At 39.7% G+C, this 26,823-nt stretch overlaps 1 protein-coding gene across 2 annotated transcripts in view; it reads left to right on the top strand.

The window, feature by feature from the left end:
* Ppp3ca (protein phosphatase 3 catalytic subunit alpha) overlaps positions 1-26,823 on the top strand; it is a 266,037-nt gene that overhangs the window by 194,335 nt on the left and 44,879 nt on the right. For both annotated transcript variants that reach the window (XM_021157311.3, XM_029475530.2), the window contains exons 3-8: positions 6,894-7,018; positions 14,382-14,493; positions 15,948-16,093; positions 17,385-17,524; positions 24,129-24,206; positions 26,585-26,679. In XM_021157311.3, the coding sequence (XP_021012970.1) occupies positions 6,894-7,018; positions 14,382-14,493; positions 15,948-16,093; positions 17,385-17,524; positions 24,129-24,206; positions 26,585-26,679 (696 nt within the window). The remainder of the gene's footprint in view (positions 1-6,893; positions 7,019-14,381; positions 14,494-15,947; positions 16,094-17,384; positions 17,525-24,128; positions 24,207-26,584; positions 26,680-26,823) is intronic.

Here is a 26,823-nt window from a genome sequence, read left to right as displayed (position 1 = left end):
ATATATCCATTATTTGAAATATGCCACTTTGGAGACTTAGAACCTTGTGGTGGTTTTGTTTTGTTCTCTTTTTGCTTAGTTTGCAGTTGATGTTTTCCAGGTATTAGCACTGCCATCCCAAAGTTTTCAACTTCTCAATAATTTTCATGTCTCAAATTCACATACTCCAGTTAACAAACCATGCCAATGGTTGCCATGCTGGTTTGTAGTTGAACCTCTCATCCACTAATGAGTACTTAAACCTGGATTACCAGCAGGAAGAAGTGTAGTGCCCCCTGAGGTGAACTTTTAGCATAGCCTTTACATGCAAAACTTTTCCTTGGAAACTTGCAGATTTTAGAAACACAAACATTTCTATAGAAAAAAATAAAGTATTTTTAAAAAACTAGTAAGTTCAATAGGTCAATCCCTATTGCTGAGAATGAAACACACTGTCAGTTCCCTGACATCAGGGCCTTTGGACATTAGGGGAAAACACAGGCTTACAGTCCTGGCACTCAGAAGGCTGCGAGTTTTGTAGAGAGGGGTCATGCCTTTTCTAATGGGAAAGCTGCCATGTGGCTTAGTACAAACTGGAAAACTTGCCGAAGAGCTCTATCATACAAGCCCTCAAGCTGATAAAAGTCAGTATTTTGGAGGCACCTAAAGGTCTCTTTAGAAAAATAATGAGTCATGAATTAAAAACATTTCACTCGTAAATCATAGTACCAGTCCAATCCGGCTAAGGAACTTTGAAATATTTGTCCTCAAAATTTTAGGTTTGACTGTTATATATCTTCTAGTTTTTGACAGCTTTGGAAACATGAAATAAAAACAGTATATAACACTGTGTCTTTTGACATCCTAATTGGTATAGTCATTCTTCATCCTGAAACTAGGTGACATTAGAAACATCTTGCTCAGTCTATGAGTGTGGTGTTGACTCTGTGATACGCCTTGATAGGCTCCTTTTAAAAGGGTGAGTAAATAAACCCATTGTGCAGGTCTGCACCCAGTCAAAGCTATTCCACATCAACTTATCTGAAAGTGTCTATTTTATATTTCATTTATTATGTGCCTTTGACTAAGTAGGGCAGCTTTATCAGAGCCTTTTCAAGGAGTTATTTACACTGCACTTTTACTGGACTTTTCCTAATCTGAGTGTGGTCAGTGCTAGCAAGGTTGGCTTACATTTTCTAATGCCAACATTTAATTGTCAAGAAGAGCTTTGGAACAATAGCATTCTTTTAAAAGTAATTGAGCTGTGATGTGAACAGTCTCCTGTGACCACTTGCTAAGTGGATGTATAGATGTGCAGACCTAACACACATGTGATATAAGTACAGTTCTTGTTTTGAAAACCAGTGTCTCTGGCCAGAAGGTACAAGGCACACTTCATTCATCCCCGGTTGCTTCCATCTTGTCACCCTGGCCTTACTTGTGATTCTGTTCTCGGGACCTTGTCAGACTCACTATGCTGTGCCTTTCCTTCTCTATAGAGAAAGGTCCTAGTTATGGACCCTTAGGCTCGCCCTGTGACCAATCCATCCTCCTGCTTTCATATCACAAGTTTACTCAGCTGATCCTCCTCTTCAGGACTCCTTTGCCATATTGGATAGTGGGTACATCGCCCTTGCTTCATGGTATGCTTCAAGGTCTCTGACAGCTTTACTGCCCCCTAATGCCTGCCTACATGCCTACTTTGCAGTAGATAGTATTGTATATACACATATTCTCATGCATTTATATTTATTTTAATATACATGCAAACCCTCTATGCCTAAGGTATCATAGATAAACAGCTTTCTAGCAAGGATATCAGATACAGAAAAACTATGGCCATCTGTTAAAAAGGGAAAACTTTTCATGTTGTTTCCCACCCTGCTTCCCCCACTTGACAACTTAAGAGGATTCATCTTAGTCAAAATCATTGGTCGCAGTCATATGTGAAATTGGCCCAATACAATTTTCATAAAGCTTGCCAGGAATCATGAGTGGAGGGAAGCAATATTAATAGGCAATTATAAAAGAATATTGCTTTGGTCCTTTTTCTTAGTAGCTGATTATCAAATCAGCATGCATATAACAGAACTAGTGTATAAGCAGGGCTTTTGGTCCTTGATGCGCCATGACCCTCTACCCTGAATATTGTGAATAGCAGTACTCAGTGCTCTGTCACTCAACCTAGGAAGAACATGATAGAGACAGTGATGGCTTCCCCTCCTTCTCATTTGTTTACAGTACTTTCTGGTTCCTACTTCTCCTGTCCAAAAACAAATGGTACACTAGTCTCTGGAAAAATAACCCTTATGATGTAACATATCATCAGGTAACTAGTGGATATAATAAGCAATGGCTCACCCCAAAATATTATATTCTATTTTGGCATCTTTATTGTGTTGATTTTATTAGTGTTCCCAATGATTCTCTAAGTTTCTGCAGTCTAATTTTCTGAAAGGTCGGAGAGTTAGCTTACTATCTCGTGAAGATGGAATTTGGGGGATATTGAGCTCAATACATGGATATTGTATCAGAATACTATTATTCACCTTGTATTTCTGGATGATTGGTGATTTTTGCTTGATCTCTTAATTGGCACATAGCTTTGAGTTCCAGTGTGAAAGTTAGATGCATTTGTACATTGTGTAAAGATCAAGTGAGGGAAATTACCATATCTATTACATTAAAAATTTATCATTTCTTTGTGGTGTGGTCAGAACCCTTTCTTCTGGCTGTTTTGAAAAGTACATTATGGTTAACACTTTTTCTCACTGTGCAGTGCAGTGCATAATTCATTACTCTTCTGTTGAGCACTTTGCACTCCTGAGCCAGCCTCTCTCACCTATCATAGGTCTATCAGTGTTGAATCTCCCTCCATTGCCACCCCACCCTCACACACTAGCCATTGGGGATGTAAAATAAATAAGAGGAGTCCAAGGGAATAGACCAGATAGATGCATGCTTGTGGAATCAACTTGCCTTGATAATGCAATAGGACATTCACACTAAGTGCAATGGAATATAATAGGATCTAGTCTCCTAAGGAACTGTGACTGATGACAAAATGCCAAAGTTGCTTTGGGCATCGGATGGTAACGATTATTTATGTATTTCATCTAAAACTGATGTTCAAAGGAATTCTCTATGGACCAGAGAAGGATCTTTCTTAAGCTTGTTAATCTTGGGAGATTCTGATGGAGCCAGGAGAGGTAGCTACTCTAAGATGCTTTCATCTGACTCCGTTCCTGACACATTCTATTTAGAGTGGTTGAAGGCTTTGTCTTCCACTGAGACAAACTCCACAAAATCATTGTCATGCCTCCTGACCCCAAGGGCACCTCAGAAAATTCTCTGATTTCCTAATGGATTTCTAAATGAAGCTTGGCCCAGGTACAGTGGCAAGTGCCTGTGTGCCTTCTGGGTATAGCCACTACTGTGGCCCCTGGCCATACCCATTATAGCAGAAGATCTAATCCACTGGGGGAAAGACTGGGGAGAAACATAAGACAAATAAGTCAGGCAGGTAATTACTGACATTGATAAACACTGTGAAGAGACTACAAACCAGCAGGAGGTTGAAGGATAGGGGAAGAGAGAAGCCCCTTTGTGTAAGATAGTATGGAAAGACTTTAAGCATATGACATGCAAAGTAGGCAGTAGGGAAATCTGAGGGGTAAAACCTGGCTTAAAAAATATCCTAAGTGCTCTTGAAAATCCTTAAATGTCCTTATAAAAGGTTTCTGTTTCTTGGGCATACTTTATTTGAGTTTCTGTTTTCTTTGGTTGGGCTTCAACATTTTAGTTGTAATTATGTGTGCAAGTTGTTTTCATTTGCTGATGGCTGTCCTACGTGGCTGCATCTGTACCAGTGTGGTATGGTGTTATGAGGTAAAGTTGGTGACAATGTGAAAAATCACAGGAGTGAACGTATGCCCAGGTGCTGGGTTTTTAATGTTTGGCTTGTAAATAATTATTCCTTCTTTTTTTAAATGTCACCATGATCCAATAGTTGTGGAGGTCTTTTAAATAACAATTAAGGAACAAGCAGAGCTTAATTTTATATTATATAAATTTACATTCAGGATAATAATGCTTCTACATGTGGACAAAGGAAGTTTATAATTTTTGAGTCATCTAGAACTTTTCATCACCTATTATAATTTTTAATCATGTACCTCTGTGTGTGTGTGTGTGTGTGTGTGTATGTGTATCAATGTGTCAATGCAAGCATACAGGCATGGTACATATTAAATAGATGCCTACTCTAGATCTCTACCCTCTCTTTCCAGCTTGAGATATGATTTTACCATTGCATATTCGAGGCTTTCTGGCCTCTGAGCTTCTGGGAATTCTATCTCAACCTCTAATCTCATGTAGAAGCACTGGGATTAGAGTAGCTAGATACCACAACTGGTCTCCTGAACATGGTTTCTGGGAATCCAGATTCAGGGCCACACATTGATGTGGCAAGCTCTTTACCCACTCATCCATCTCCCAAAACTGCTCATCATGGATTTTCATGCTAGTTTCCTAACTGCTCCAGTTGTGTCAGATGCCAACAAACCCTTCATTTCTAACCTGTGGTATACAGCTTCAGTGGATATCCTGGTATTTCCATCTCTGACATGGCAAAGTAAAACCAATTACTCTGGAATTTTCAAGCATGGTGAGGAATTGCAATAGAAATATAAAGTACCAGAGGGGTGTAGGAAGGGCGTGAGAGGAAAACAGGCCAATGCTTTGGGATGTGTACAGAAGGCCTTCCTTCCATCTCCAACCAGGAAAATCCCTTCAGCCTGAGATCTTGACATTCCAGATGTAGCCATTTATTTAGAAACCGTGCTTGATGTAACATTTGTCAGGTTCTTACCAAAATCCAGAAATTCCTAAGCCTCCTGTTCTAATATTAACATGGTTAATCACACAAATAATCTTTTTAAGAAATGAGGCTCATGTCACAATATTTTATATGTAAGTATCTTGTGGTTCTGAGACCTTGAGTAACTTGCCTAAGGCCATTCTGATCTTGAGGCACACAGCAGGAGGTGGGCACTTGGTGGTCAGCGGGCCGTGCCAACAAGTGTGGTTCCACATTTCCTTTTGTGGTTCTCTTGGGACTGTTTTGATTTGGGGATAGTTGAATAACAGCCTACGGTGATGATTAAATTTGTTACTACCATAAATGTTTGGAGCCTGTCTTACCCTGTCATGTAGCTTCATGTTTTCTCTGAATCTTTTCCAGTAACCAACCCTCATGCCCTGATGGGGACTCACTATACAAAAGGAAGCAGTTGCCAGGCAGAATAGAGATATTGGTATCACAGGCATTGACATTCAATAGTGTTTCTTGCTTTACTGTGCAGGTTTAGTAATAGTCATGTGGACATACACTTTCTAGACAAAAACTGTCTTTCCTTTGAGTTCTGCATTGATCCATACATAACAGGTATAAAAGTCCTTCCAACTTGGGAAAACTTGGTGCTTGTGTAAGTAACAACACTATCTACAAAGTAGTGCGAATCCGTAGGATCCTTGCTCCTTGTTAGCTAATGAGTTTTAGCTTTGCCTTTTAAGCATTGTAGTAAAACATAAGTCAGTTAAGTTTTTAAAGTACAATCTTTGCTTTTATTTTTTATTTATTTATTTATTTATTTATTTTTGAGCTATAGCTCTCCTTCCACTGCTTTTCCTATTTTGTTTTGTTTCCACATAGGATTTCACTTGTTGCTCTGGCAGGCTTTGGATTAAGATCTTCTTGCAGCAACCTCCTGAATGGAAGAGGTTGCAAACCTTTAGGTTTTCAGAGCTGTTGAAGTACCTTCCCATGGACACATGGCAGTCTGTGTCCCTGAGCCAGCATTCTTTGGCTGGCAGCATGTGACCCAAAATATTCTCTTTACTTTCTTTGTTCTTGAAACCTTCATGTTATCCTAAGAAGAACACGATGCGCTCAGTCTCTGCCCAGATTCCTCAGTCCTTCCGAATGAAGACCCAGTTGTGAAGGATACAGCTGTAAGAATAAAAATGTGCTTGCTTCTTAGTAATCTAAGATGAGATGTAATTTCAAGAAGCGACAAGTACATTTCTAATAATTGACTCTTGCTAAAGGGAGGGGAGAGGCTAAAGTGGAATGTCGGGAAGGTGGCCCAAACACTCACAGGATTCTATTATGTGGATCATTTTAAACCGCAGACATCCCAAAACCTTGCCCACCTTTACCTGTTTCATAGCCATTATCTGTTCATGGTGGAAAATAGGGTTGTACAAGTCATTTAAATTTCATGTTTTGATTTCCAGTTGTCTCATCAATAGATGCTATAGTAGGAATGTAAGCCTCAGCCTGCTGAATAGTGAGCTTCAGCATATTTTAGTAACTTGCTTGAGATTAAAGCACACAGTGTGTTAAGGTCCAATTGCACTGATGTGTCATTCTATGAAGAAACATCCACACGATGCCCATTATTTAAACATAATATGTTTCAAAACAATAAATAATGTAAGCATGTACATAAAAACAGATAGTGGCTGAAAAGAAAAGTTTTTAATGAAAAGAATCTGAATTTAAGCCCTAATTATTCATTTTTGGCAGTGACCGTGTCAAACTACATAACATGTGTACAGTGTCTCCTCATGAAAACACAGTATGGTGGGGGGTTTTTGTTTGTTTGGTTGGGTTTTTTTTGGTTTTGTTTTGTTTTTTAGGACCCCAACAGTTATAGAAGTAATATAGACCACCATCCTCCCAGTGGATTTGTGAATTAGGAGACCTGAATGCTAGAACAAGGTCTTCCACCAACTTCGGCATCTTCAGCAAAGGACTTGGCTTTTCCACCTCAGTTTCCTGCTCTGCAAATTTTATTATGTAATTCAAACACATGAGCCAATATTACCTTGAAATATATTTTGTCTTTCAGTTTGTGGGGACATCCATGGACAATTCTTTGACTTGATGAAGCTCTTTGAAGTGGGAGGATCTCCTGCCAACACTCGCTACCTCTTCTTAGGGGACTATGTTGACAGAGGGTACTTCAGTATCGAAGTAAGTACACATGGTTTTCTCTTAGGTGGCCATGGATCACTGATACCTTAATAAGAAAGAGACATAAATGCCTTGCAGAAACCCAGAACCTCAAACAACCAATTTTATTACATTTATTGAGATAAATACTTCTCATTCCCCTGTGTGCTTTTTATGCAGAAGAATGCCAAAGAAATGGTAAGATTTTATCTATTGTGTATCTTAGGGTTTTTTTTTGTTTGTTTGTTTTTGTTTTTTTGAAAATTAGCAAAAAAATAAAAATAAAAAAAGTGACTGCTACTAATGAAAGTTAATAGCATAGGCGAGCTTGAGTTTGCATATCCATGGCTGATGGTTGTGAGACTGTAAGTCACTTTCAGTAATGGATTCAGAGCACTTGTATATCTGTGTGAGGACATTGGCAGCTGCTATATCAGGGCACCTGTCACCTAACTGGGTAATTTGTCAGTAATTAATCAAAACAAAAAAGATGACCATTGAACAGAGGCTTGTCTCCAGCCAAAGAAAAGCAAGGCCCTCTTGTGCTCATGGTGGATCTTTCTGGTGCCTAATATATTGTCTCAGGGAGAGCCCAGCACTTACACAGTAGGAAAACATGATTTCCACAAGAGGAAAATTTGAAGTTTTAATATATAGATACCAGTTGATATGTCCTCTTAGGAAAAACAAACAAACAAAAAACAAATAACACCAAAAATTAAATGAACTATTCTTATGCAATAAGTCAAAGTTACTGACTCCACACCATTTACCCACAATCATCATTAAAGTGATATGTTAAAATATTTTAATATTCCATCTACTAAAAAGATATTTAATGTTAATGCACTGTGTCAACATCAAACATACCAATTGAAGAGTCGGGCTATTTTGTTACCTGTGACTGAAACTCTGTCTGCCTCTCTCTCTCTCTCTGTCTCTGTCTCTCTCTCTCTCTCTGTGTATGCATATGTATGTATGCTCATATACATGTATAAAGCTTTTGTAAATAGACATTAACAAATTTTAGTATTTTTTACAAGCAAGTACACATCCACTGTGATTCAAACTCCAAAGAAATATAAAATATTTCCTTACTCTCTAGAATGCTAACTATAGACAAGGAAAGATGACTATGAAAATCTAAATATTTTCATAGTCCAAAAGCCTGGGGTGGGTGGCTCTCCTGGGTTTTGTTTTGTTTTGTTTTTCATTTCTCACTCTGATTTTTCTCTCTTTAGTGCTGGGGACCGAGGCAGGACCTCACATACACTAGGGAAGCCTTCTAGCACTTGGACACACCACCAGTGCTGTTCAATTTTCCGTCACAAATTAAAGCTTCTGTATCTATAGCCCCAAGCCATTTGAGATATTACAGATGTCTACTAATTAGAGTCTGTTTAGAGTTTTATTTTTAAAAAGCTTCAAAAGAGAAATTACCGACTTAGAAGGTTTCTTTTTTAAAGATCTATAGTCATTTTAGATATTTGAAGTAACAAAGTTACAATATTTTGTCTCTTATGTTCATTTTGAAATTTAAAACTTATACAAGGAATAAGATGCCCAATTAAATGCTGTGCTGTGTTGTATGTAGGTCTCACAGAATATTACAGAATTCTGAGATGTAGTTGTCAAAACTCCATCTTCAAAAATGGCTTAGTTAAACTGAGAGCACAGGCCTGTGGACTTGCTGCCTATATACAGAAAGGAAGAAATGTTTCATCTTTTTAATATGATCCATTTTGATCTGATTGTGACCAGTGAGTATCTTTGTAGTAGCTATGATATGATCAGTGTATTAAAAGAGAGCAAGCATGTTTATCCATGGTTCTCAACCTGTGATCCCTTTGGGGGCTGAGGGACCATTTCATAAGGGCCACCTAAGATCATCTGCACATCAGATATTTACATTACAATTCATAACAGTAACAGAATTACCCCAACATCCTATGTTAAGAGGTCAGAGCATTGGAAAGATTGAGAACCACTAGGTGTATGTGATATACTCTAACTAAGAATATTCCAGGGTCTGTATTGTGGAGTACTTATGGTCACATTCATTCCTGTCAGTTTTGGAAGGGTTCTTTAAGTAACTTCCTTTCATAGCATGTTGATACAGGGGATTAGGATTCCATGGCTGAAGTCTTTTCTCTGTCCCAAACCCTGGTCACGGTATACCTGAAGAAATAAACATGTACCACAACCTACAGACCTATATGTTTACACATGTGCTCACATGGATACACATGCTCTCGTCTTTTGAGAGTTAACCAGCAGATATAAAATATTCTCTGTGAGTTATGAGATTGTTGGCTTAGGATATCCCTGGGAGCTCTGCTCTTTTCAGAAGGGAGATAGAGGAGTGGATTTGAGGGAAAAGAAGACAGGGGCTACAAGTGGTGGTGGTGGTGGGGACTGAGAAGAGTAAAGAGAGGAAACTGTGGTCTGGATGTATAAAAATAAGAAAACGAGAGAGAGAGAGAGAGAGAGAGAGAGAGAGAGAGAGAGAGAGAGAGAGAGAGAGAGAGAGAGAGAGAGAGAGAGAGAGAGAGAACACAAGCGTTTTCCAGTGTGTGTTACCCTATTAGGTGTCAAGGCATTTTGGATTCATGTCCATAGCCCGGGGTTACACTGCAGGTATTCTTCTAAGGTTATCCTCTCAATGAAGAGGGATGCCTGCGTTTACTTCATAACAAATCAGCTTTGAAGGGCAGATTCTAATGGTCATTACTAACTCCAGTTGCAGGCTCACAGACTGCTCATGTCTGCACTCCCCCTCCTTACCCCCAACAACTCAACTTCTGTTCCTTTGCCATTAGAAAGAATTCCCTACAGGATGAGACCCCAAACCAGCCAGCTTGTGAGAAGCAATGAAAGACGTAATTTTGTTCCCAGCCATAATTTGTCTTACAACAAACCTTTCTCTTTCTGATGATTGCATTATCCTACCTAATCTCTTTGATCAAGCATATGTGCATATTTAGGTCTGCAGCTGGGTGAGCTTCTTTACAGACCCTCGGCAAAGTCCAGAATCTGCAAACAGAGTCACGCACAGCTGTTTCCTTGAGCTTGCTCCATTAGGCTCTTTGCAAGCATCCTGCAGTGCACTGCCTTGAGTTTGCAGGGAGCTGGCCTCTCCTACTCTGCCTGCATCCAGACCTCACTCAGCCTGGGCCTCCAGCACACTGAAGTGTGAAAAGTTGTTGTGTTTATTAGCTGTGAACTCATGGACCAGAATGAACCACAGCAAGCCAGGCAGCATTCCATGCTGCTGCCTGAAAATAACAAGCACGCCGTAGAACACATGACAGAGGTGACAAACAGGGCCCGCTGGTCTTGGTAGCCAGCAGCCTTCACAGAGCACTGGTATTGGACTGCCACTTCATGGCGTGCTTGTCAGACCAGACAAATGATGTCTTAGAAGTTACGTTCCATAGTTCAGGAGTTTGGCTCCCTTCCAAGCTCATGTGGTAGCTACCCTGCACTTAGCCATCCACAACAGACAGAAAAGCATCAGTTTGAATTATAAAGGTTTGAGGCATGGGGAGTTACCAGTTCAAGGAGCAAATCAGCATCCAGCTAAAACAGTTTTCTCCTTTTGACTTTCTCGCTTCTCCTTCTGTTTTGCAATCCTTATGAATCGGACTGCAGCTTTGCAAGAAGACTGCTCATCTAAAAGCCTAAATTACTGAGTAAATTATTACCCTGTTATTACAAGTGAACCAAGGGAAGAGGATAGTATCCTTTGTGCTGTGTGATTATGGACGAGTCATAAAATAGCAAAAGCTGCGTCTGCAATGGAAATCAACACAGATCTTCATATGAGCAACTAAAAGGAAGTTGTAAATACTTGTTTAGTTCAAAGTAGCAATGACAACGTGGTACAGCTCATTTGCATCTTTCCCTGCAGAAAGGTCTGTCTCACAGGGTGCTCTCTTGGCCTTCACAGACACAGACACTGGGAAGTTGACTCACATTGGTCACCCAATAAAATAGACATAAATAGTCCTTATCTGGGTGACATTGATTTCTCTTGCTTCATTTGGTTGTGATGATGTTTACAAGTCTGTGCTTGAAAAGGAATCTGAGGTCATAGTTTTGTTAACGATCTTCATTCACCTCAGAATGTTGGAACTTTGTATGACTTCTAAAATGGTTGTAAGCACGTCCATGCTGTGCTTGGCAGCCCTGTCCCTCCAGATGTTGCGGGTAAAAGCTGGCAGGACTCCTCTTTCCTGTCCACCCCTACCCTTTCCTTTAATGTGCCATTTCTTCCATGCTGCCTGTGTTTGTGGTCTTATTTAGTGTTGGGAAGATATTTTATGCTTGACACAGGAGGAAAGGAAATGATATGTGAAAAAAATTACTCCCATTTTAGAATACTTTGAGCCAAAAATTTGGAAATTTTAGTAATTTTCCTTCCTTCTTCTTTCCCATTCCCCCCTCCTTGTTTTATCTTTCTCTCTTTTTTTCGTTTCTTTTTCTTCCTCTTTCCCTTCTTTCTTTTTCACCTTTTATTCTGCAGAGATGGAGTTCATATCTCCCAAATATCTCATTTTACAGCTATAAAGGAGTTGTATATTACAGCATTTTAAATGTGTACATATGAACACCAGGAACATATTGCAGAGAACATTTCTGGATATCTTTTAGGTTCAATTATGAAAGAATTATAGTAATTAAGACTAGAAGTACAGAGTTAAAAAACTGCAGGCCAATATCAGAATACATTCTTTAACAGCTATCAAAAAGTAAATGTGGGTCTGAAGATAGGATTCCTCTAGTCTGGTAATTAATTGTGCTTACAAAATGCAGTTTAGATTTTAGATGGAAAGATAGTTGCTTTATTTTAAAATAAAATGTTCTGGGGGAAAAAAATGAATCTAAAGATGTCAGAATTTTGGTTAAATTTTTCAGAAACTTATTGACCAGGAAGGAACATGAGATACTGTCATAGATTATAGGTGCATGTAACAGTTTTCAAATGTCCATGTGTGTACATTTACAGAGTTTTATTAGATGTGCATCTAGTGTCATGTGAGTTATACTCAAACATTTAAAAATATCGGTATTGGATAAATGTTATGCTTTCTCACCTGAATTGTAACAGAAAAAAATTCCTATTCCACCAAAGATAGGATTTTCAGTCGTGCCTGTGTTCTAGAATCTAAAGGCCAAAATCAGACTTCTAATCTCCACAACTCACTGGGGAGAGGAACAATAAAGTGATTCCAGGACCCCCAGTCAGTCTTCAGGGTATTGGCAGGAGTTTCAGGTTTAAATAGAGAGAAGCCTGGGGGAGGGGCAGGTGGTAGACAGCAGTAAGCAGTTCCCAGTTTAAGCAAGGTCTAGTTGACCATTCTCTCAGATCTGGCTCTGCCAGGTGTTCCTATTGCTTGTTCTTCAAGTCTGTCTCTCTCTTGCTTATGAGAACAACTGGGTTCCCCTACAGAAATGGCCTCTGCTTGAGGGTGAGCTTATCAAAAGCCTGTAGTGTTCCTAGGAGCTAGGATAACTACAGGTTTAGGGCAATGGCTGGCAGTGGGATGCCTCAGTTACTGCCACCTTTGTACCTTCATCCATCAAGGCATAGGTTGGGTAGTACTGCTCTTACACAGACAGGAGGGGTTAACATGCCTATATGCAGAGCGGAACAGGATTCTGACCCAAGGATTTAAGACAAAACCACGAGTGCAAACTGCAGATAGGGATGCCAGGTTTCTGTCCTGATTATAGTGAATGGATAAGGCCCACTGAGCCTCTTGCTTCTAGCATAGGCTGTTTCTAGGATGATCCTGCTAGCATAATATTTAAAGGGTCTTTATAATATAACCAAAGTAGACATTTTAGCTTAAGCCCCAACTCGCAAGTTTGTCTGTGTACTTACATATCACCTACATCAAGGGACAATCAAGGGTCAAACTTTTGAATTGGTAACAATTGTCTCATTGGCATTCATGCCACTTAGCAAATCCCTTCTCTGAAATGTGAGGCAAATTTGAATAATCCAACCACCCTTTATTTAAACCGGTAAGTGTAGTTCTAAAATAGGACTCATAGCAAGGACTCATTAGGCTGCCTTGCTCATCACTGAGATGGCAGGGAGCTGGGCATGTACGGAGGATCCTGCTGCTTCAAGGACCACACACGAAGGACATTTGGTCAGCTCTTCAGATATGCTTATATGTTAATCTCATGTACCTTAGCAATGACTGTAATTAGAAAATTAATCAAAGCAGCGCGTGCACAAGTCCGCGTGCGTGCGCGCGCACACACACACACACACACACTCACACACTCATACATAAGCTAATGCCAAGCTATTGTTTGTTTCAATCACTATTTCATATTTGAAGATGACATGTTGTTGGAACATTACTATACTCTACACTTGTCTCCTTAATTAGTATTTTCTCAAACCCCCCGGGCTGTATGTTTAAGCATTATTATTTCAACACTTTGATAATTAGTTCTGTGATTATCACAGACACTTACAGGTAAATATTTTTCACAGATAGCCAGCAGATCTGTTTGATAAATCTTTCTCTTTAGGGTTGGTTACTCACTGTATGTTAGGAGACTGCTGAGTGAAGTGTAAATTTTATATGTGGCTTAATAATGAGAGTCTGATCTGTCCCATTTTTCTGTGTTGTCCCTGCCATGGCTTCACCTTGGAAACACAAACTTTGCAAAGAGGAGACCACACTTGTTTTTTTAAAGAACCATTTCCTGCTCTGTGTGGATTCTTAACGAATGCCACTTGTAGATCATATTGGTATTGATATTTGATTGTTCCCTTATACTTCATCTTCTAAAAAGATGTGTCAGTGAGGATTTATCCCAGACCTGGTCCATGTGTAGCTAGCCATCATGGTCAATGTCCACGTCACTAATTTGGGAGTTTTAGGGTACACGGAGTGTGTTCCCTGTTTATTAGGAGTGAATGTATTAAGATGCCCTGCCCTTCAATTTACTTATATATTTATATAAAACAAAAATTAGGGATCGTCTCTGTATTTCAAAGGCAGGGAAATAAAGGACAAGAGCCAGCAACATGTCGCAGTGAGTAAAGGCACGGAGAGCCATGCCTGACAGCCTGAGTCCAGCTAACCTGCATGCTGACAGCAGAGCGCTAACTCTGGTGTGTTATGCACACACACAAGTAAATAAGTATCCCTGTTTAAAGACTAAGATTGATCAGAGGCCAAGAAGACAGCGAGTTAGTGAGAGTGATACCTTAAGTTCTTTTGTGTTTTCCTCAAAGTATCCTCCTAGGCTGAGGATGGCAACCATGATGACACGTTGGTTTCATGTTAACTGATGGAGAATGCACAAGCATTGGTGGAAGATGCTGATTTTATGTTTATGTTTTTTTTCCCCCTAGTGTGTGCTGTATTTGTGGGCCTTGAAAATTCTTTACCCCAAAACACTGTTTTTACTTCGCGGAAACCATGAATGTAGGCACCTCACAGAGTATTTCACGTTTAAACAAGAATGTAAGTATGTGGAGAAGTTTCCCTTTAATGTCATAGAGGTTGCGTTGTCATGGTAACTGATACATTAAAAACATCATTGTGTTATTCTCTGTGTAAAGGTCAGACGCTTTAGGTGACATTATTTCATGTCATCTTTCTAAACAATGGCAAGTTTAAGAGTACATAATTTATTTTAAAATGTATTTGTATAGTTCTTGGGGAATACCATACAATGTATTTTGATCATACTTAGTCTTCACTCACCCCTGCAAGGATCGCTCCCATCTCTCCCAATTGCATTGTTTATCTACTCCTAAGTGTGGGGCCATTCAGTAGAACATAGTCAACTTACCATGGCCCACACCCCGAGAGAACACTAACTTACCCCTCCTGTGGAGGCCACCCGCTCTCCACAGTGTCTCAGTCCACACCCCTAGAGAACACTAACTTACCCCTCCTGTGGAGGCCACCCGCTCTCCACAGTGTCTCAGTTAGTGCAGAGCTCATGAACCAATTCCTCTTCTTTGCCAGAAGAGGGGCAGAAAATTCTACGAGGCAGAAGTTGGAGTTCAGAAGAAAACAGTGCCTTCTTAACGTGACCAGAGCCCTGTACCCAGGAACTTACAGTGGCTGTGCTAATCCACAAAGGGCTTGCACCAGATCAAGCCAGAATGTCATTTTTAATTATAAGTGCTTTATCAAGTGACACGTTAATCTGAGCTGAAGTTTCATGTATGCCATAAAACAAAACTAGTGTTTGCAGTAGTGATTCTGCACTTTAATCCTACTCCAGTCAAGGAAAGGAAATAGGGCCCCGTTGAACCTTTGTTTTGGAGCCCCATCAATGTCAGCTGACTTCTAGGATGTTAGACAAAATGTTGACTGATGCCTTCCTGTAGGCATCGGAACTCAGAAGAGGGGATGCTTTACGCTTTATTTTCCTTTCCTCTGTTTTCCCCATTGCTTACTGAAACTTTAATTCCTTTTCTCTCTGTAATTTGGTTTTATATTCAGTGAAGCATAAAGACTTCCCTAAAAGCATGAGCTGTGAGTCAGTATGGAGAAAGCAGAACGCTACGAGGCAGAAGGAGCTTCAGGATGTTTTGTGGCAGCTGCATTTTTACAAAATCTTATGGGAATGCCAACCAGCCTTACGGCACTTTCTGTTACTTGTGTATATGTGGGGGGGGGGGGGGGAGGGGAGGCGCGTGCACATGCGCTACAAAATATATAAAAAGGTTTGCATGTATTAGACAAAAGATTAAACAATATGGATAAGTGACAAAAATAAAAATATTGTATATTACGGTTAATCCACGAGTCTTAGAAATCCTATTGATTCTGTTTTAGAGTGTCACATTGTCACATTCACATTATCCTTGCAAGAAAATCTTAAAAAGAAACAAGGTGGTGTCAATGAGATGGCCCTAGTCATAAAGGCAGGAGAGTAAATTCTTGCTTTTTACATTTCAAAGGTAAAATAAAGTATTCAGAACGCGTTTATGACGCCTGTATGGATGCCTTCGACTGCCTTCCCCTGGCTGCGCTGATGAACCAGCAGTTCCTGTGTGTACACGGTGGTTTGTCTCCAGAGATTAACACTCTAGACGACATCAGAAAAGTAAGCTCTGTTATTGTCCATGTCTACTCATTCCCTGTCCTTCTGCAATCACTAGAAGATATTAACTGCCTTGCCTCTGTAGCCATTTGCATACTCTAAAGTTAACATAGCTGAATACACATTCCTTAGAAGCCACCTCTGATGCTAGCTGAAGGACTTGTGATTTTGTAGTTGGTCTTGGCACACAAAAAAAGAGTATGACAGTAAAGTAGTTCAGGATGTATCCAGCCACTTCTATGGTCACACTTCTATGACTTACTAGCTTCCCGAGGGCCTTCATATTAAATCTGATTTCCAGTTATAAACTGCTTTGTCATTAGCTTCCTATTACACTTTAAACACTGAGCAAAAACCACTGCTGTCTGTGCCACATGAGAGAAGGAAGGATAATAGTGTTTTGCACACAAGAGGACATTAACACAGAGAAGAATCTGAGGTTTATTTAATGAGCTTTTGTTTAATTTTTTAAGGATTTATTTTACAAATTAATGGTATTGGGGCTGGAGAGATGGCTCAGCAGATAAGAGTACTGGCTGCTCTTCCAGAGGACCCAGGTTCAATTTCTAGGACTCACACATGACAGCTGTCTATAACTTGGGCTCCAGGGATCTGATATCCTTATAAAAGCATAGATGCAGACAAAATATCACGTACATAAAATAAAAATTAAAAAATAAAAAAGCGATCGTGTTTTATATGTATCTGTGAAATGTTTGAGCATGTGACTGCAGATGCCTACAAAGGCCGGAAAAGAGTCTCACGAACAGCCTGTATGGTGCAAAGCAAGAGGCTCCTCTTAAAGGAAAAGCTACCTGTTCTCAAAATCATTCTGTTAGATACAATAAAATAAAGCCACAGTGAATGCTCATCTCGATTTTAAATGATGGTTCTCTGCAGGCGACCAGCAGAGTCTCAAAACCCAGTTTCTCCTTCAAAAAACAAGACAGGGATAGTTTTAACCCGTGATAGCGACTGTGTCATTAGGATGGGAAAAATAAGGAAATGACTTAAAGAAAATGGTCAAAATGAAAACAAGAAAGTGTAAGGATTAAAGAGCTGAGAGAAGCAGACAGGGAGACTAGGGGAGATACTAAGTGGGTTCGTCATGAAAGAGAAGAAGGAAAAGCCAGAGAAATAAGAGGAGCCAGGAGAGGTGAGGACTTGGAAGATGGGGTTAAATGACATTTCTCCCCGTCTAAGATGCTCATCACTCAGAGCTGGGTTTCTGTGTGTTCTGAATTCTAAGTGTCCAAAGATGAGTATTTTGTTCTCTGTCTTCTATTTTTCTTAGTTAGACCGATTCAAAGAACCACCTGCTTATGGGCCCATGTGTGACATCCTGTGGTCAGACCCCCTGGAGGACTTTGGAAATGAGAAGACTCAGGAACATTTCACTCACAACACAGTCAGGGGCTGTTCGTACTTCTACAGGTGAGGACCCCGCATGCTGGAGCGTCTACCTAACAGTCTGGGAGTTTAAGATGTGGTTGCCTAATAAATAGATGTGCTGTATGGACGCCTGCATGTAAATGCACACATTGTAATTTCTGAGAATAAGGAAAGATTGAAAGAGCTGGATCTGGGGGATGGGATGGCTGCAGTTGATTAAATGTACTAAAAGTTGACTCTATTGCATGAACTGTGGGGAAGTTTCATTACTAAGCAAGCCTTTTTTCATCCATAAATGTACTTATGTTCTCCCAGTTCTTAGAACTTACAGCAGAAAACTAACTTCTCCTTGCTTGACTAAATCACACTCAGTTCTTTCTTACATAGTGTCAAGGGTTTGGGCCTTCCTGGATGTTTGAGAACCATCAGTTATAGAGTCCCAAGTAACCCCTCAGATGCGTGTTTTGCACTTTGATAAGCCGCAATGAAAATGTCTTAATGGTGTATTTTACATTTGCAAATGGGACTTGAATTTTCAATCACTTAATAAAAGGACCCAGGGCATATTTGGGGTTCTGTGTGTCTGGTCTACTTTGCTGATGAGACACCTCACTTTTAGCTGCTGCATCTGATAATCCTAAATTAACCTGGCCCCTTTGCATGGGATTTAATGGTGGGGATGTTGCTAGAAGGAAATTGATAATGAAAATAATTGGAAATTTTAAATTCTAGAACACATGCTGGGTTTTGTTTTATTCTCTCTTTCAACTTCAAAAGTAACCCTGATTTCATTCCATGGAAATAATAGTCATTTCCACCGAGCAGTGTGAGCCAAAAACTCAGTAAAACAGGCCATTTGTCCACTAAGCTGGCAACATCCTCTGTCACTGGCTATTCTATAGTGGAACATTTCATTTTACACATTAAATTTTATTATGGATGCTGTTTCTCTTTTCATTTGTGGGTATGATTGGAGAATTAGTGAACATGACTTCATACTTTCTGTAAACCATCCTGCTGAGAGTGCCTTTTGTTTAACATATCAATAGTGAAGCTTATTCTGAATTGAAGTGTAAAGTTACAGATTATCTTGTGTTTTGGAAGCTGAGATGCCAAATCCTATGAGTGTAGAGGGGGAAAATTCTCTATAGTTCTGAAAAGCTTAAAGCTTCTTTTTGATAATTATTTGACTTAAGTATAACTTTTTATGAAGATGTCTGTCCTTGTAGTAAAAAGTTGTTAGAAGTAGATTAAAGCCAAGGGTTAGATCTTTCAAATCTGGTGCTAAAGCCCCAAATTATGTAGGTCTCTAGGTTACCTGTTGTGTTTCACTAAAATAACACCATACAAAATCCAAACAGGGTTTTAATGTTGCATCATGTTGTATTTATCCACAGTACAGCCCTTTGTTCTCAGTCTTCTGGGTCAGCCATTCAGGAAAATCTTACTCTGAATGAAATCCCTGAGTAAGCTTATAGACTTGCATAATATTTTTGTTTTGTGCCCTAGTCACTTTTTCAATGGCTATGCTAAGACAGCATGACCAAAGCCACTTATAGGAAAAAAAAAAAAAGAAAGAAAGAAAGAGAGAGAGAGATTGGGGCTTACAGTTTCAAAGGATAAGTCTATAACCATTATGATATAGAGCATGCGCAGACTTGGCACTGGGGAAGAAACTGAGAGTTTACAGTTTTGACAACAATCATGAGGCAGAGAGGGCTAACTGGAAATATTGTGGACTTTTGAAACCTCAAAGCCCACCCCTAGTGACACACCTTCTTCAACAAAGCCACACCTCCTAATTCTTACCAAACAGTTCCATCAACTAGGGACCAAATATTCAAAGATATGAGCCTATGGAAGTCATGCTTATTCAAACCAACACATTCAGTGAACATAGACAAAGGCATAAAATATTATTTAACATATATTCTCATATCATATCACACATTCTCATACTTTTGCTCTCCTCATCATATGAGGTTCTTCACAGATGTTGGTCTTTAGTCTTGACAAATATGATACTGTGTGGCTGAATGTCTGAGTCCACAGCTTGTAACACTGACAGAGGTTTCTGGTTTAATAGTCTGTCAAAGGGAAAGAAGAACATCTCATTTACACAGAGGTTTTTGATACTTTTGTCTTTAAAATCTTGAAAGGATTGGAGATGGTCATTTAAGTTAATGTTTTAAAGTTCTTCTTGACAAATACAAGTGAGCAGAAAATTAATGCAGGAACTTAGTAGCCACTTCCTGTTAGAGTTATTAGCAATAATTTTGGTATATAAATTTATTTTGCATGTATCCATATAGTCTGGATATTTAATTTGATACACCATCATATCCACTATTTAACATTTTATCTGGGCTATGGTTTAAATAACACATAGCCGTGTGTGTGTGTGTGTGTGTGTGTGTGAGTCTGGATATTTAATTTGATACACCATCATATCCACTATTTAACATTTTATCTGGGCTATGGTTTAAATAACACATAGCCGTGTGTGTGTGTGTGTGTGTGTGTGTGTGTGTGTGTGTGTGTGTGTGTATGTGTGTGTATGGATAGGGCTGGAGAGATTGCTCAGCAAGTAAAAGTGTATACTTCCCTTTCAGAGGATCTGAGTTCAGACCCCAGCACTCACATCTGGTAGCTCAAAACCTCTGTAAACCTAGCTGCAGTGAACTCTTAACATTCCTGGCCTTGGATATCTGCATCCATGTATGTACACACACACACACTCACTCAAGAAAGAAAGAAATCTAAAAGCTTTCAATGCATCTGGATGATTTCTTTCTAGAATTTTAAAATTATGTTCTTGAAAATGCCATACATGTGGCTGAGGCATTTTGCTTTCTTTCTCACATCAACCCTTTTATCTTCTTCCTACTGTCTTCCCACACACCTGTCCCTTTCCCGGATTCATGGCTGGTGACATTGTTAAATGACTCATTTGGTTTAATCAATATCATACTTGTGACCCCTGAATTGGGACAAAGTATTTGATTGAAACAAACAAAAAAAAATCCTTAAAACTTGCTCTCCCCCCATCCCAGGATTCCCATCAACTTTATAATTACAGACCATAGCTTTCACCTCAAATGCCTGAACTGTTTACCCAGGTAACTAAGATACTAGATGTAGCCCAGTGTTAGAGTGGGGATTAGTAAGGACCGTGACATATGGAAGAGAAAATCTTCATAGAAAACTCTTGGTAGGATTCGGGTTTTCTGTTAGCTGTTCACATGTGCATCTGATGAATCATGGCAGCACTGTATTCTGGATTTTCTGCTTTTCGGTGTCTGAGTTAGTTAGGACATTCCAGCATTGGTCTGAAAATCTAGTCTTGAGATATACTGATGTGAATATTGGTGTGCCCATGGCTTACAGTAGAGCCCCCAGCTCTCCATCTCTCTCAGGCATCTCTGGTTCCACCACCACCACCACCCCAGGCTACCGTGTTCTCCTTTAAAGTTAAGCTCTGCTCCTCTGCCTTTCTTTTTTTCTAGGTCTCCATCCTAAATATCCCTCCAATCTGAAATCACAGTGATCTATTTCATTGTCTGCTAAAGTTGAACATTACTTTAAGCCTTTTTTTTCTTGTTTTTATATCCAATAAAATAGATATGAGGATACCAAAGGACATGCATAAAACTGTTCATTGCACCAGTAATAATACCCAAGAAACAGGGACAATCCAAACACCTACTTCGTAGAATAATAAACTCTGCTGTATCACAATGTACAGATAAATGTAGAAATACCAACTTTGCAGTTAGATGTATAATCAGTCTGTGTGTGTATACAGTAACTATTATAACTCACATATGCATTAACTGTGGCAAATGAAATGTATCTAAACAAAGCCACATGTGCCAACGTGACAATATGGATAAATGATACAAATATGATGATGAACAAAAGACCATCAACAGTCATATAATGAAATGAACTCAGCCTACAAGAGAACTCTATAACATTGAAAGCCAAGGAGACAGTCACTCTCATAAGAGTGGCATCTGTGAGGAAGTTTTGGGTCTGTAAGAACTATTGACAAAGGTGCCCTCTCTGTGAGGGGGCAACATCAATAAAATGTTAGCCTTTGTGTTAGGAATGTAGTTCAGTGGTGGAGCACTTGCCTGGCATACAATAAGGACCCGGGGTTGATTCCCAGCAATACAAAATAAGAGTTTGTTTAAATAATACCTGCTTGCTACTTTTCAAGATGCAGGAGAGGACTGAGTTTTGCAGAAGTTTTCGCAGAAAGAGTTGAAGCCTCAGAATCTAAGATCTAAATTCCTTAGAGGACCCTGGGGCAAAGGAGAGGTACAAAATGTCCTAGGAAAAGAAGGCTGACTGGAACCCCAGGGTGCCCCAGGGCTGAGTACCTATTACTAGACCCAGGCAGCAGAGGAGTAGAGCATCTGGACAAGCTGGAAAAGTTAAGAACAGGAGGAGGAGGGGGAGGGGGAGGGGGAGAAGAAAGGCGGTAGTGATGTCTTCCTGTACATACCATGTCAGGGCTGCTCTGCTGCACTGAAGCAACCAGGAGGACCAGCACCATCTACATCCCCTACCTCTGCCTAGCACGCTTAACTGCACTTGTTGAGTCTCTCTCCGTGGCTGCACATGAACTCCAGAAAGTTATCAGTCACTCAGAAGAGCAAGTGGAGAAAGCAGTGGGTTCCCTCTGCTGGAATGTCCTGTTGTTAAAGGGCAGATCTATAATCCTACTTCATATAACAGTATGCTGAATATCAGGAAGGTCTGAGGTCCAGACTATAAAGGCAGCAATGTTGTAAGCATAGGGGAGAGGTATGCTTACCTGGAACGGTCTTATGGGGTCGTTTACCACATTGTACAAGAACTGGTCGTGTCAAGAGGAAAAGCAGACAGGGAAAGTATCTGCCCCGGCTTATGCATGCAAACACATTATAGCCATACTTGCAGGCAAAATCTGGATTAAAAAGCCTATGGTATTTAATTCAACATTCAACGTCTAAAGTATATTTGATCTGTTAGAGAAATATAAATAAGAAGACAAGCAGATTGAAGCCAAATTTACTGCAGTCGCTCACGTGCTCTCTTCAGCCTTCGTTATTCACACGCAATCTGTAAGCACCCTCTGTACAGAGTCCTAACCCTCTCCTGTCTACTGACCCACATCTATCATGAACTCTTATGCAAGCTCATGTTCTCAGTGTTCCTTCATGACTGACAGACTAGGGGAAGGGAGTGTGGGGAATTGCTGCCTTACCCTGTAATGTCTATATAATGTCTCATGTCTATATAACCTATGGGACATTTTATGTTTGCTGTATTTTATTGCCCTGTAGATTTTAAAAATCTTCTTAAAATCATATTGAATGCTTCTACCCAATTTATCAAAGCCTTCCTGATAGAAGTAATGTATTACACTTACCATATCACTCTACTCAGCCTGGCCTGCCTTCTAGCAAAGGACACAAACCATTCCCTTGTCTTACGTTTCCATCCCCCTGTGGAATCCATGATACCAGGGCTCCGATACAAAGTGCACACATGCATGTGTGCGCAGATGAGCCGAAACTCTTTGTAAAAGAATCATTTTTGCCGAAGAACTAAACCCTTCTTACAGTCTGTATTAGTTACATTCCCCTGCTGTGACAAAAGGCAAGTCAGTGCAGTCTGAGGAGGGAAGAAGGGTGCAGCCCCCCCATGGTGCAGAGGTCAGGGTGGCTGCTGGAAGGAGAGAGAGAGAGAGAGAGAGAGAGAGAGAGAGAGAGAGAGAGAGAGAGAGAGAGAGAGAGAGAGGGGAATGCTGGTGCTCAGGTCTCTTTCTCCATTTTATTCATGCCAGGGCCATCACCCAAGGAGTGTGCTACCACATATGCTAGATCTGCCCACTTTGATGAGCCCAGTGTTGAAATATCCCACAGGGATATGCCCAGAGGTTTGTCTCCTAGGTATATGTAGTACCTGTCAAGTTGACCATCACTGCTAACCATCATACAGTTGATAGCTCTACCTATATACACTATGTTAGAAGTATTTCTTTGCCTGTTGACTGGAGAATTTGTGCAAATATATAGCATAGAAACTATACTTGTCTCACATTCTAAATTGTTTCTCAAAAGTAGATTTTTAAAATTTATGAATATATCCATGTGCATATTTGAGGTTCTTGTAAATATTTGTAGTTTATTTATAAAATATTTGTTTTCTGACCTTAATTTCAATCGTCAAAGGTTTAATGGTTTTAAATTTATTTCAAGACATCTTAGAGCAAAGGCGTAGCAGTTTTAAACAGCGTTTTCCACTGGTTACATTTATAATCTCGGTTTCAGTTTTAATGAAGTTTTGATATTGCAGCTTTCTTCTTTAATTTTAATTTAGTTTTTACTCTGGGTACATGAGGAGTGGGTGTGTGTGAAATCGAGTGTGCAAACCAAGGCACACATGTGGAAGTCAGAGGACACCTTTCCTTCCTTTCTGCATGTGTGAGCCTCATCTGACTCAGAGAAGCACCTGTCCTCAGAAGCAGGGAGCCGGTTTCCGGAGTGCTCTGTGGCTGTGCTGGATCCCAGCAACATCTAGATGTCTGTGTGATTAACGGTGACTCCTGGAGACTTCCTAACCACCTCTCCTCTTTTCTCTCTGTGTCTGGCAGTTATCCGGCTGTGTGTGACTTCCTGCAGCACAATAATTTGTTGTCCATACTCCGCGCCCACGAAGCCCAGGATGCAGGGTGAGCAATGCCGAGGGACCGTCAATGATAACCATTTTGTCAAGTGTTCTTCCACTAGTTAGCTTAGGCGGTGCAGACTTCCTGTGTCCAGGTGTATACCCAGAAGGAACTACTTTTAAAATGCACTTCTAGCAAGACAGATATGGTGGATTGGCAGGAAGAGCATGACTGCTGTTATCTGCTTTTACATTTACGTTTATGAATGTTAAGTTCATACCATGCATTAAGTTTATGGATCTCTTTAACGTCACTCCATCTTTAGAGTGAAAAAGTCTGTTTCCATTTGTTTTCTTAAGTACTTGCTTTCTTAAAGCTACCTCCCCTTACTTCCAGTTTTGCTTTTACTATAATGTCTCAGTTCACAAAGTGAATGAGCATCACAAATATTTAAAAAACATAACAAGTTGTTGAAGTTTTATAGGGGTGACTTGCAGACATTTACTAAACAAAAGAAAACAAAATACTATATCCTATCAAATAATTCTCCAGAATTCAGTTTGTATTTGATAACTCTTAAAGCTTAGTTTTAAGAATCTGGAAAACTAAGAAATGTCAAGTGTTTACCTTGTCACGTGTTAGTTTTGAACCTGATTGAGAGAAAGAAGAAGGGAGAATCATCTTAGAAATTGAGGTCTGATATCCTTTCCTGTCAGGCTTCAGGGAGAAGACTTTGATTGCCTTTAAGGAAATAAAATAAACTCACCCCTTTGAATTTTGAATTTTCTGAAATGTAAAAGCACTCCTTTTAAAAATCTGCATGCTGAAGTGGGATGTTGTGCCCTCCGACCGTGGCCCATAAGGTACATGTCCCTGAAACCTGACAAACTCAGGTTCTTGTGAGCGGTGACTTAGCAGGTAGGAGCTGGCCTGGCATTTTACAGTCAGTGTGTTGTCGCTGATCATTGAAGTAACCTGTTTGTTCATGCACATTTTCAGGGTTGGTCACACTTTTCAGGGTTGCAGTGGGCCATGTTATTTTGGGTGTCTTTTCTATCATGCTAGACATTGAGAACAGACGTTTATTAACTGTTTTACATACAGGAGATAGTTTGCTTGCATAGAGGTGGTTGACTTGATCAGCTGATGTCGATTCATATCAAATATGTTTAAATACGTTTGTTTAAAATGACCTTTTTTTATAAATGAGGAAATTGAGAACATATCATGTAGTTTTGGTTTTTGTTTGCTTGTTTGTTTGTTTCTTTTGGTGAAGGGTAGGAATACCTGAGCCTTGACCCTCTACTTTAAAGAATCTCATTGCTCACTTATAGAGTCTGTGATCTGGACTGTCATGTTGCTTTTGAATAGTTTTCTTTTGGGGGGAAGAGAAAAGCCTGTTTTACTCACTTCCACTATGACAATCCCTGCCTCTGCCCCCAATAAAAGCATAATTCCATAAATAATCTGAAATAGCTTTAAAAGGTTTTTAATAGGGTGTTTCTTTTGGGAAAAGCCAATGTGTATTGCCAGAAAAAATCAAAATCTGCTTAAATTTAAACCTTTAACGTGGCTGTCTATATAAAGGTACAGTTTGGGTTACTTTTAGAACTCAGTTACATTAAGATACCAGAAACAAACAAGCAAACATGCCAAGAACTGATAACATACTGTTGTATAAGAATGCTTCTAAACTGATATTCTTCAATGTGTAAGATAGAAGTCATAAAGTGTATTGTCATGGTGATAAAACAAGAGCCCCCACCTCTAGTTCTTTTTTGGTAGGTAATTGTAGGGTTATATTATGAATTCTTTTTACCCTGATAGAGGAGAAGTAGCGGGATGGCTTCCCATGGATGTTCATTACCGATTGATTGATTCTCACCCTGGTGAGACAATAATCTTTGCTGTGCAGACACCAGCAGAGCCTGCTAATAAATAAAGTTCTAAAATAGAAAGTCTCGGTTAGTAAAATTCATGGTTTTAATGAGACATTCTTTGAAGAAAAAAAAAAAACCATCATTGTGTGTTAGAAAATCACTAGCCACAGATTCCTATGTAACCTTATACAGAATAGTTTACAGAATGTCGGGCCTGGGCTTAGTGGTTCCTCTTTTTGTCTCTTTCAACTGGCTTGATTTGCCACTCTCTGAAAACCACCATGGTCTTGGGTAGCTTCTGTCTTTTGTGTTAAATACCTGAAAAAGAATTAGAACTCTACTGAGCTCCTCCCATCCCTGAGGTTTGCCAAGTTTTAAAGATTTACCCATTTGAACCACCAGTGTGATTCTAGGTTAGCATTCTTGTCTCTCCAGATCAATGTCTATGTTCAAAAGACTTAGCGAGGTTTTATTTAACACTCCTCATTGGACCCTCTTTGCAGGTGTGTAAGTTGGTGTTCATGCTCAGCCTGCTTATGACCTTGTGTTTGTTGTCTTCAGGTACCGCATGTACAGGAAAAGCCAAACAACAGGCTTCCCGTCTCTAATTACAATCTTCTCAGCACCAAATTACTTAGATGTGTACAATAACAAAGGTAAGTGTGACGCCTTGGTGGCATCCTAAGAGGTTTGTGCCTTCATGCTTTAACTGATTTTGACCTATGTATTAACATTTTTTAATTAATTTATTTTTTATACTCCATATTCCATTCCCCACCCCACCCCCATCCACCCTCCGA

This window comes from Mus caroli, unplaced genomic scaffold (assembly GCF_978045245.1).
Source record: "Mus caroli unplaced genomic scaffold, Mus_caroli_1 scaffold_3, whole genome shotgun sequence".
Taxonomy (NCBI): Eukaryota; Metazoa; Chordata; class Mammalia; order Rodentia; family Muridae; genus Mus; species Mus caroli.
Note: the sequence above shows the minus strand (reverse complement) of the source record. Positions and strands in the feature narration are given on the sequence as shown.